General features: G+C 38.5%; 1 protein-coding gene across 3 annotated transcripts in view; it reads left to right on the forward strand.

The window, feature by feature from the left end:
• ELMOD1 (ELMO domain containing 1) overlaps positions 1-12,892 on the forward strand; it is a 66,659-nt gene that overhangs the window by 40,668 nt on the left and 13,099 nt on the right. For 2 of the 3 annotated variants that reach the window (XM_027581399.2, XM_027581400.2), the window contains 3 exons: positions 6,881-7,014; positions 10,542-10,610; positions 11,094-11,117. In XM_027581399.2, the coding sequence (XP_027437200.1) occupies positions 6,881-7,014; positions 10,542-10,610; positions 11,094-11,117 (227 nt within the window). The remainder of the gene's footprint in view (positions 1-6,880; positions 7,015-10,541; positions 10,611-11,093; positions 11,118-12,892) is intronic. The other variant, XM_027581397.2, reaches the window with a different exon arrangement.

Below are 12,892 nucleotides of genomic sequence, written 5' to 3' on the forward strand. Positions count from 1 at the left end.
TCAGTGCTTTTCTTAGGGCAGCTAACCTCTGCCAAGCACCTGCTACATGCTAGACACTGCTCTGATGGGGAGGGTATAAAGTTGAATAAGACACAAGCGTGTAACTGGTTGGTAAAGCCTACTTTGCTTGCTGGTTCAGATGTACGAGGTAAATTCTTCTTTAGAAAATTCATGTGGGAAGCTAAATGTAAAGCCTTTTTTTTTTTTAAATCTGAGAGAGCATCAGAGGTGATTTCCATGAGTGCTCAGATTCTGGCTCAGGTTTAGGCTGCTTACCTGTATTGGAAGCCAGTAGGAGAAAAAGCATTTGTCAAAGAGTGACCTGGAATTTCCATTTATGACTTTTAATAGACATCAAAGATGATGAAGTTGGTTTCTGCTTCAGCAATAGCCCTCTTGGGAAATTACCTAAGATCTTATTGCTGATTATTTATTCATGTAACTTGGAGAGTATCAGAAGAGGAAGTTAAAGTTTATATCTGGTTTATTAAAACTGTTAGAAGAACAATATGCACTTGTAAATACTTCTTCTGGCTGTCAAAGCAAAACCTTAAAGATCTTACATGATCTGATGTGCATTATTAAACACCAATAAAACTTGACCCTCAAAACACTGAATTTGGAGTTTAAGAAATTAAGACCCAACCGTTAGAACTATTCATCTGGAATGTTTTTTAAATTCACTTCTGAAAATAGATGCTTTTGAGGATGAAGTGCTTCCTTGTCCTTTGCTGGAATACAAAGACACTAACAAAATTGGAAGGAAACATTTGTTTAGCTGCCTTAACTTTATCTTATTGAAAACTGTCAATAGGAGCTGTAATTTTGTGTGAAGGAGTGCTGTATTTTTGTGTAAAGGAGTGCATGCTTTTGTGTATGTAAATACTTACGCAGATGACTTGTCTCTGCTAATTAGTGCTATATCTGATATGAATCCCTAAAAATGAAAGAAGGCTCATTCTTAGCAGTAGTTTTTCTTCTTCCCTTTCTGCTCTGCTTAAATTTAGCTAACCTACTGGCTGAGCTTCCTTTCCTATTATTGCCTTTTTTTATCATATTTTCTGATAGAAGTAGTCAAGCGTAATTAAAATGACTTAAGGTGAGAACTAAGAGGTGAATGAAAGAGAAGTGGAAAAATTAACAGAGTGGCCACAGGCAGCTGAAGAATTCGTTAGAATGGCCATGACGCCTTCAGAATCAGTGACATCCAGGTGCCTGCTGTGCACCGTCTTAGCTGATCTTGTTGTATGGATGCTGCATATAGTGGGTTTTCAACAAATACAGGGAAAAGCATGAATTACTGTGGTTCATTAGATACTAGAAGTCAAGAACTTTTATGATATGCCTTTTATCTGTGGTTGTGATTTGAGTTTGTATGTGTTATTTTTTACTGGCACAGCTGTAAGAGGTAAGCAAGGTGATGGTTGGTATCTACAGCAAACTACAAGCATTTCAGTCCAGATTCTGATTCATAGAGCTAATAAATTATAAAGCCAGGACTGTCCATTACTGCCTTAAGCACTTTGAGGAAAGGCATCTTTTCTACCCTCAAGTGTCTTGCAATCTAATTGGGGAGATACTATGCATCTACAAAAATCACTAAATCTTATCCATAGACCTCCCTCAAAATAGCTCCTGAATGTTTCCCATGCCCACCACCTTATTCCAGCATTATCTCCAGCTTGGGCCATTATAATAGCCTTTTAATTCTGCCACTAAGTATGAGCTTCCTCCCTTCCATCTTCTAAAATACTGCTGGAGGGATTATCTAGTCATGTTATTCCTTAGGTTAAAAACTTTAGGTTCCCTGAATCTGACAGAAGAAATCCCATGCATGGCATTTTGGACCCTTTGCAATCTATTTTTCCAAGCTGTATCTCCTGTGTCCTCTCTGCTCTGTCATTGACCCAGAATAGGCCGTGCCATCCCTTATGCCCAGGTATTTGCTCATGTGGTTCCCTCTATTACCTATTATTCTCACAGCAAAAGCCAGCACTTTTTTAAATCCTTACTCATTTGATTTTGAAATCTTCTCTAGTCTCCCCAAGAATACTTAGGAATGGGATCTCTTCTCTTCTTTAGTGTATTCAAATCCCAAGTATGATAATGAAATCAATAATAATAAAACATTGAGTATTTAGCACATGTTAATCATTACAGTAAATGTTTTACAGCATTATTTCATTTAACGGTCACAACCTTGTGGTGAGATTTTCGGGTGAGGAAAACGAGGCTGAGCAGTTCAGTACTGCCCAAGCTCACATAGTTAGAAAGGGCTCCACGCTACCGCACTACACCCCTTCCCAGGGGAGAAATGCGTCTTGTTCCCATTTGTATTTCAAGAGGCTGGCCTGTGGTTTGTGCTTAACTGCCTGATCTTAGGCTGCTTCATCTTTAAAGTGGGTAGTAACACCCTTGCTACCCACTTCATAAATTGTTTAGAGCAAGAGCCAGCAAACTAAGGCCTGCGGGCCAAATCTGGCCTGCCACCCGTTTTCGTAAGTAAAGTTTTAGTGGAATATGTCCATTCATTGATGTATGTAAATACATGTGTATACCACCGTCTGTGGCTTCTTTTGTACTACAGTGGCAAAATTAAGTAATTGCAGCAGTGACCATTTGGCCACCAAAGCCTAAAATACTTACTATCTGGCCCTTTACAGGCAAACTTGGCCAATCCTTGATTTACAGACTTAGGTATTATATTGCCATTTTGTTTAAGTGCTTTCATTTATAAACATGGGAGATCATTATCAGTGCTTAGTCTTAAAATATAAAAAAATCTGGATTTTATGATCATTCAAATATAGGGTGAGATGAAACTGAATAACATTACTTTATGTTCATATAGCACTGTCCATATGTTATTCATCAATATGTTATTCTACTAAACATTTGCTAACCACATTAATAATAAGGTGAAAATTTTAGGTGAAGTCATGTACTTAATAGAAAAAAATAGGAGCTCCTGGATGGCTCAGTCACTTGAGCATCCAACTCTTGATTTCGGCTTAGGTCATGATCTCAGGGTGATGGGATCGAGCCCCGCATTGGGCTCAGCACTGAGCGTGGAGCCTGCTGATGATTCTCTCTCTCCCTCTGTCCCTTCTTCCCCCCCCATCTAAAACAAAACAAAACCCAAAATTAAAAGATCCTCTCCTGATGGGAAGAGATAATTCCAAGGTGGCCTTGGTGTGAGGCTGCTTTTCCTTGAATGAATGGATAGACAAATGGCCTTGCCCTTGCTCTTCTGCAGCAGACCTGAGACAAGGGGAAATGTTGAAATAAGCTTGTGGTAAAGGCTCAGTGCAAAGAGAACAGTTAAACAGAGCGTAGGCCATGACGGATGACAGTCTGACCCAGGGTACAGCTTCCACATCTGAAGCTTGTCATTTTCCACAGGAATCACCCTTTCTATCTCTGGTCTCCTGCCTGTAGCAGGTAACTCTGTAATAACTCCACCCCCACCAGCACAGTTTGGAGGGCTGAACTCCACAGAGCCCCCCATCAGAGGCCCGCCACCTTTGTTCAGGTTTCTGGTCAGCTCCATATATGCAACAAATGACCTCACCCTTCAGGGCCACCCTGCCTCCTCCCCTTACTTTTTCAGAGAAGAGCCTATCAGAGGAGAATCCAGTAGCTCATTCTTAAAGGAAATATACACATGGTAGCACTTCATAGAAGTACGTTAGCATAATCGACTTTCATTTTCTGAGAAAGTGGCCCTTATTAAAGCAGATAGGATTAAGCACTTAATTAAGAACACTTTTTAGCCATTGGTCTAGTCTGTCATGATACACAAAATTATTAAAATGGAATTTCTTTTTTAAGCATTATTCAAACTTTTACTCCCCTAAAGTATTCCCCTAATGAATGAGGTTTATAACCTAGCTATAGGAATGAAATGTTTGCTTTTGCCATTTCACTCCACTGTGTAAGGCCCTGAGATTCCTTTGAATTATTGACCAAATGAGTGTGATGAGCTTTACCAACTGTTTCCTTTCGTTCTTGTTTGTTTTTTTCATTGTGGCAGTAACCAAATCAGTTCCTAAAGAATTTTTATTTTTTATTTTTTAAATTTTATTTTATTATGTTATGTTAATCACCATACATTACATCATTAGTTTTTTTTTTAATTTTTTATTGTTATGTTAATCACCATATATTACATCATTAGTTTTTGATGTAGTGTTCCATGATTCATCGTTTGCATATAACACCCAGTTCTCCAATTACGTGCCTTCTTTAATACCCATCAGCAGGCTAACCCATCCCCCCACCCCCCTCCCCTCTAGAACTCTCAGTTTGTTTCTCAGAGTCCATAGTCTCTCATGGTTCCTCTCCCCCTCCGATTCCCCCCCCTTCATTTTTTCCCTTCCCTACTATCTTTTCTTTTTTTTTTTTTTAAATATAATGTATTATTTGTTTCAGAGGCACAGGTCTGTGATTCATCAGTCTCACACAATTCACAGCACTCACCAGAGCACATACCCTCCCCAATGTCTATCACCCAGCCACCCCATCCCTCCCACCCCCCACCACTCCAGCAACACTCAGTTTGTTTCCTGACATTAAGAATTCCTCATATCAGTGAGGTCATATGATACATGTCTTTCTCTGATTGACTTATTTCGCTCAGCATAACACCCTCCAGTTCTATCCACGTCATTGCAAATGGCAAGATTTCATTCCTTTTGATGGCTGCATAATATTCCATTGTGTGTGTGTGTGTGTGTGTGTGTGTGTGTGTGTGTGTGTGTGTGTGTACCCCACATCCTTATCCATTCATCTGTTGATGGACATCTTGGCTCTTTCCACAGTTTGGCTATTGTAGACATTGCTGCTATAAACATTGGGGTGCACATACCCCTTCGGATCACTATATTTGTATCTTTGGGGTAAATACCCAGTAGTGCAGTTGCTGGGTCGTAGGGTAGCTCTATTTTCAACTTTTTGAGGAACCTCCATACTGTTTTCCAGAGTGGTTGCACCAGCTTGCATTCCCACCAACAGTGTAGGAGGGTTCCCATTTCTCTGCATCCTCGCCAACATCTGTCATTTCCTGACTGGTTAATTTTAGCCATTCTGACTGGTGTGAAGTGGTATCTCATTGAGGTTTTTTTTTTTTTTTAAAGATTTTATTTATTTATTTGACAGAGAGAGAGAACACAAGTAGGCAGAGTGGCAGGCAGAGAGAGAGGGAAAAGCAGGCTCCCCACTGAGCAGGGAGCCTGATGCGGGGCTCGATCCCAGGACCCTGGGATCATGACCTGAGCCGAAGGCAGACCCTTAACCGACTGAGCCACCCAGGTACCCCTCTCACTGAGGTTTTGATTTGGATTTCCCTGATGCTGAGTGATGTTGAGCACTTTTTCATGTGTCTGTTGGCCATTTGGATGTCTTCTTTGGAAAAATGTCTGTTCATGTCTTCTGCTCATTTCTTGATTGAGTTATTTGTTCTTTGGGTATTGAGTTTGATAAATTCTTTATAGATTTTGGATACTAGCCCTTTATCTGATAAAAGAGGCCTTTTTTCTCATTTTTTTATTGCTTCTCTGTTGAACTCAAACATTTTCTGTCCTAATGAATGTAGACCACTGGCAAATTCTCATATGCATAATAGAAAAAGAAATTTCTTATACTCATGTTTGCTATTTTGTTTTCAAGCATGACAGATTTACTTTCTTCCCTCTGAATTTTTTCTGTCACCCTTCAGATTGCATTTACTTGTTGAGCCACTAACATATTGCATCCTTTGAATTGTATCTTTTTTTTTTTTTTGGTTAGTGTTTCCTGTCACTGAATGTTATGTTCTATATTGTGTCAGATGTGACAATTCACTATAAAGCAAGCTATTTCTGTATTACTATTCTCTGTAAGATTTAAAATCCATACATCATAGAATAAACAATTTAGAAGTTGAATTATGCCTGAAATAGTATTAAGAAAATTTTACATTTGTATATGTCCCTGTCTGTAATAAAGATATATTATTAATAGTCTAAAAAGTAAATTTGCTTATATGCCCATCTCTATTTGAAAGACTAGTTTGAGCATTATATATTTATGCAGCTGTGGGTCTCACTTTTTCTCAAGTAATAGTATGTGCTGAATCTGTCTTTCTATAGAAAACTCAGGATAATAGAACGAGCTCCTTAGGCAGTGAAGAGCATAGTGTTTGCAGTTTGTATTTGTCAATTAATATATACTGATTGGAATTAAAATTCTTTTAGGTAACTCTTAAAAATGATAATATATTTTGAGGTTTATTTATTCATGAACATCAATGATCCTCCTTTATCCAGCTATATGATGCTTGTTTATTCTCACCTCTGCTGCAGGTGAGAAATGAAACTCAAGTCAGTCCACTTTTCTTTTTGTTAATAATGCTGTAAAAATAATACATGGCCTCAAATTTTTCCTTGTTCACCCCTTACCTTCATTCTCTTACATATTTTTGAGGACCTTTTGTGGGAGATTATGCAGTTTTATTTTTATTAGAAATTAAAACAGAAAGATGTAAAACACTAAAATATACAAGTACACATTCCATAGCCTCCAGAGTAATGACATTATCACATGTCACGCAGCCTCTAGAAAATTCCACTATATACTCATGAGAAGATGAGAGGGAAAGGCAAATAACCTAGTTTTATTATGAAGTAGTTTTTACTTCCCAGGCCCTCTGAGAAGGTCTTTGAGTTCCCTCCAGGGAGTCTTCAGACCATACTGTGAGAACTGCTGTCCAAATCATTGAAATATGATCAACTCTATATTCAGCTTTGTAAAACGCCTCCTAATAATGTAGTTTACAAAATCTACCATAGGAAAGAGTGTTTGTGTTTACACCAACATGCTAACTTTCTGTCTTGTCTTCCAGTTATGGAAATTCTTGAAGCCCAATACTCCATTGGAATCTCGGATTTCTAAGCAGTGGTGTGAAATTGGTTTCCAAGGTGATGATCCTAAAACAGATTTTCGAGGAATGGGACTTCTAGGCCTATACAATTTGCAGTAAGTAAAATGGAGAAGGGTCGAGTATTAAAAAGTGATGTCCTAGTCACATGGAAATGACAAAGTTGAGTTACTAGTTCCAAAAGCCACTTGGCAGAAAGCTCCAAGAAAACAGTGAAGTCCTCTGAAAGTCCTCTGAGAGATAACTCAGGTTCCTAAATTTTAAAAAGGTACTACCTCTCCCTTTTCTTTGGCAAACTTTATTGTGTTTTATAACCAGATCTCAAATGTTTTTATTTTTAATTCTGTATTATGAAAAAATTTAAGTAGATACAAAAACAAATAGAAAACTGTAAAGAACCCCCTTATACTGTCCAGGTTCAATAATTATCAAGATTTTGAAACACCTGCAACGCTTATTTTTTTTTTTTTGGCATAAGTGTGTTAATGAAATCCTTTACTGTTTGTCATTTCGTCCTCACATTTCAGTATGTAGCTCTAAAAACATCAACATTACCTTGTATTAACCACAGTGCCACTATCACATCTAACAAAATTACAGTGATTCCTTGGTGTCATCTGTATCCAGTCCATATTAAAATTCCCCAGCTCTCTCAAAAATGTCTTCTTATGGCTGGTTTCTTCCAATCCAGTTCCATACGAATATCTACACATTGCCCTTCGTTATTATGTCTCCCCCTCTCTGCCTTCCCCTTTTGCCCCCTCCCCAATGTCATAAACTTGTGCAAGACCCCAGGCCAGCTATCCTCTAAAATGTCCCATGGTCTGGATTTTCTGAAAATTGGAGGTATTCGGAAAGGCCCGAGTAGGTTCAGGTTGACATCTGAGGGTGGCCTGCAGTGTCCCCTTCTCAGTCCTGTGCTGAGAGGGATGGGAGGCGTCGCAGCCTGATGGCTCCATTGCCGAGTCCCCCATCAGCCATTTCATCCTTCAGTGATCTTTGCTGGACTTAATCAATTGCACAAAAAGGGCTTTTCCAATTCTGTGATTCCTCCCACAATTGTTGGCTGGAATTCTGTAAAGACTTGGTTTCCTTCATCAACTATGGTTATTTACTTTCTCTAACATACAGGCAGGACAGATGCTCGATTTTTCCATGTAGTTGCCAATTATCAAAGTGAGTTAGTGCCCCAAGGTCCCTCGTTAGTGGCCAAAAAAAATTTTTTTTACTTTATTTTTTAAATAAACAATTAGGCCCTTACCTCTTTATTTATTTGTTTGAAAGAGAGAGAGAGAGAGCACACAAGCAGGGAGAGGAGCAGAGGGAGAGGGAGAAGCAGGCTCCCCAGCTGAGCAGGGAGCCCGATGTGGGACTTGATCCCAGGACCCTGGGATCATGACCTGAGCCGAAGGCAGACGCTTAACCAACTGAGCCACCCAGGCGCCCCTTAAATACCATTTTTAATTCATGGTTCTTATATGTTCATCATGATTCAAATAACTGTGTGCTCATTCTTTTTTTCATGTTTAAATTAATTCATATGGAGTCACTATTTTTCAAGCCAAAGGGAGTCCTTTTCAGTGGTTCTTTGCGATTTGACACCATCCTATTAGTTAGGATAGCTATGTATTTTAAAAAGAAATGAAGCCTGGGACGCCTGGGTGGCCAAGTCAGTTACGCGTCTGCCTTCAGCTCAGGTCATGATCGGGGTCCTGGGATCGAGCCCTGCTCAGGCTCCTTGCTCAGCAGAGAGCCTGCTTCTCCCTTGGCCTGCTGCTCCCCTTGCTTGTGCGCTCTCTCTCTCTCTCTCTCCCTGACAAATAAATAAAATCTTCAAAAAAATAAAAATAAAAGAAACTAAGCCTTAGTCATTTTTGATATACCCCATTTTTCCTCTAGATGTTTGCCTTTATTTTAAATTTGGGACACTTAATAATCACCTATTCTTTTATGAAATGTTGTAAATACCACATTACATAACATGAATGAATGAAAAGTAAATTTTGAGGACAAAGATATTGTGACAAAGAAGTGGATAAAGGATGAGCTTTTGAATAAGTAGAGCTGAGAAAAAAAAATCTCTACCTCTGTCTCAATCTCAGTTTCACAAATGGAATGTCAAAAACAAGTCTTTACAACTTTTAGGAGAAAATCTTTCCGATATATAGGGAGGGATCCCTTAAAGACACAAAGAAAAAAAAGCACAAGTTATAAAACAAAAATCAATACATTTCACACATTAAAAATTTCTGTAAGATAAGGGGCGCCTGGGTGGCTCAGTTGGTTGGACGACTGCCTTCGGCTCAGGTCATGGTCCTGGAGTCCCAGGATCGAGTCCCGCATCGGGCTCCCTGCTCAGCGGGGACTCTGCTGCTCCCTCTGACCCTCCCCCCTCTCGTGCTCTCTCTCAAATAAATAAATAAAAAATCTTTTAAAAAAATTTCTGTAAGATAAGCCACCATAAATAAAGTGAAAAGACAAGCCAAGTCTGACACTCACATAAATGATAAAGGATCCCTATCCGGTATATTATTCTCTATAAGGTTATTTGTCTTATTTGTTTGAAGACATTTTTAGATATGCTGGACCAAAAAATATGAACAGATAAGACACAAAAGACATCCAGGTTTTCTAGATGGCCAACAAAAGTATGAAGAGAGACTCAGTTTCATTAATAATCCTGGACATGTATATTAAAACTGCTGACTGTGGTTTGAAAATTTCTGAGAGAAAATTCAAGAGCTTGTTTCATGCTTCAGATTTATGTGGGAAATATATACATGTCAAATTAAATAACATATGCTAATGTTTTATTTTGTTACTATCTTTATGAAATACTTTTTGTGATGTATTTTATAAGGTATTTTTGAGAAATTTCATTGCCCTTTTTCCCTAGGGTAGAATTTTGCTTTTAGCACCGTATTTTCCATTCATCCAGAATTCAAATACCCGTGAATACTCTCCAAGAAAACTGCACTTGCAGTGCATCACCTCCCACCTCCTCTACTCTCTTCCTCTCTCTGTCCCTTGACTGTCACAGCCCCTCGGTATGTCCCTTCATCCAGGCTGCTTCTGCCTTCTGAGGGGCCTCATCCTGCCCCCTCGTCTATAACCCTTCTAACTACAAATATCCTTGGTTCCTTGGGGAATGGCAAAGTTCATAATTAAAATCTCAAACCGGGGCGCCTGGGTGGCTCAGTTGGTTAAGCGTCTGCCTTCGGCTCAGGTCATGATCCCGGGGTCCTGGGATCGAGTCCTGCATCGGGCTCCCTGCTCAGCGGGGAGTCTCCCTCTTCTTCCTCTGCCTCTGCTGCTCCCCCCACTTGTGCTCACTCACTCTCTCTTTCTGTCAAATAAATAAATAAAAATCTTTAAAAATAAAAAGATAAAATTTCAAACCCACTCGATACATTCCTAAATCTGTGTGGGTTTTACAACTACCCTATTACACTGTCATTATATTTGGAAAATCCTATCATGAAAAGCTGTCTGTTCTCTGGAAGAGCTGAACAAGTGGGAGTCTTCTGCTGGTGTCTACCTCTGAATGCAAAATGGCCTGAAACTGGATTAAAATGAATGCATCCAACAGGTATGGAGCTGTGGTTTTCTTTTCCCCCAACTGCAGGTATTTTGCAGAAAGGGACGCTGCAGCAGCTCAGCAGGTCCTCTCTGACTCTCTTCATCCAAAATGCAGGTAATTACTGAAAATAGAAGATGGCTTAGGTCAGAGGAACTTCTCCTCCACAGATATGTGAGAGATTCTCAGGAGCATCAACCCGCCAGAAGTGAGGCTTAAAGCTCTTTCACATGAGCACTTTGGACAGATACTGAATAGGAGGGTTAAAACTTCAGGTACTTATGACGGGATTCAGGATGTAAAGTGGCACCGTTCAAGTGAGATGAGTATTTAAAGGGACTGATAACATCGCTGGTGTCCAGAGGATTAAGGAGGTGGGCATATGGAAGGAGAAAGGCAGAGTCTGAAAGAAAGATTTCAGAGACAGAGGAGCACATGGAGGGGACAGAGGGGGGAATGGGAGCCATGAAGTCAGGGGCCAACTGAGAAAATCCAGAATGCTGAGGCTTTTTTATTTTCCTTGATAAAAATCTAGATTCTAAATATTTTGCATTTTCATTTAACTTCCTAATTTTTTTTTCTTTAACTGATTACATGAAGGGATATCACTAAAGAGGAAATAAGGTATTTCCTGTTTGCTTTTGTGTTTTGTTGCTTTTATTTCATTTTAGAATCAGTATGGGTAAGAATTTTTACAGAAATATAAATTCATGAAAATTTTTCAAAAAACATTTCCCAACTTTTTATCTATTATACTTCATTATATTTAGGTTGTGTTTTAGTGAAGGAAAACCAGATTAGACCAATCTAACAAAATATCAAAGAGCCCTTCTACAGCCACGGCTGTCCCTGATCAGAGAACCATGTTGAGCACTTCACCTAATGGCTGAACACGTCACCACACATGCTCTGACCTCATCTACTCCCCAGAGAGGGACATTTTATTTGGAAGTTTTGTTGCATAGAGCAGTTTTTCTCTTCTACTATATATTTCTAATTTCATTATTAAAAATAGTAGTTACTGTATATAAGGAGTTCTGCCATTTTGCAGTCATGCTTTTGTATCACTTTTTTCTCCTCAGCATGCCAAGTTCCTTGTTAGTGTTCATATTTAAAAAATCAACCCAAAATTTTATCATACCATTCTCAAAATTCAGAAACAGGTTAACTTTGCTCCCGCCACCTTACTATTATTCAAGCTTCATTTGGCTGAGGTTCATTAAATTACACTATACTTTCTAAATTTGTATTTATAATCTTTTATTTATAAGATTACATTTTCATTTTTTTACCTTTTTATTTGAGAAAAACAGTAAAATCATTTAGCTCTTTCTTGATTTTATATATATAAATATATAATAAATATATATAAACCTGGTTAAAATCAAGCTATTTTAATTTAATTTTTGACTGCATTTTCTGAATTGCATATTTCTGTAATGTAGAGACTCTGAACTTCCTCCAATTAAAATTGTCTGGGGAGTCCATGTCTATAGTCCATACTATACTCATGATGTATTCCTGGAAGAACATCAGAAAAACACATGAATCCTCCATGGTCATTGGGAAGTGAATATTTTTTTGATTAATCATTATAGGATGATAAATTTTAGCTGTGAGCCATTCTCAAAGCTAGGCTTTGTAGTTTTATTTCTTGTGTCAACCATCAGAGAGGATATATTTGATAGTTTATGTGTGAATACTCTTATTTAAGAAGAGACTACTGTGTGTGTGTGTGTGTGTGTGTGTGTGTGTGTGTGTGTGTGTGTGTGTGTGTGTAGGCTTATAGATAAAGCCACCATGCTTTGTTCCTCAAGCCACCATAAAATTGAGTAGTATTTGAACTTCAAATATTAATCGCTTCATATTGATGGTAAATGTTAGTAAACACAAATGAGAATGTTTTGAAAATGCTACTATCCTTCACCAATGTCTAAAGTAAGTATATATTGACCACTTGTGTTAGCAGCGTAGGTTCTGTCAGGCCCTGAATACTTCAGGTGTTGAGCAGCAATGTATACTAAGGAAACTCTCTCCTGTCTACCCAACAGCAAGCATGAAACACATTGCTGTATTGCTCTTGTAAACCTCCATCTCTTAAGTCCTAGAGTAGCCTGAGGGACATAAGTACGTTCAAGTTTAAGAGAATTTTGCAACAAGTTTGTTGTTGTCACTGTTGTTGTGTGTTTCTTGAAAAAAGGGATTCATTCTCTTTGGTCCAGGATATCCTATAAGTGATTAAATGAGTGGAGGTCATTTGGCCTTTTCTTTTATTTCCAATGCAGAAAAAGACTTCACTTAACAAATACTGAGACACTATGTATTTTTAAAGCTTTGTTAAGAGAAAATATATGCTTATAAATCTGTTTATTTGAAGTTTCTTAAATTTCATCCCTAAC

This window comes from Zalophus californianus, chromosome 11 (genome assembly GCF_009762305.2).
Source record: "Zalophus californianus isolate mZalCal1 chromosome 11, mZalCal1.pri.v2, whole genome shotgun sequence".
Taxonomy (NCBI): Eukaryota; Metazoa; Chordata; class Mammalia; order Carnivora; family Otariidae; genus Zalophus; species Zalophus californianus.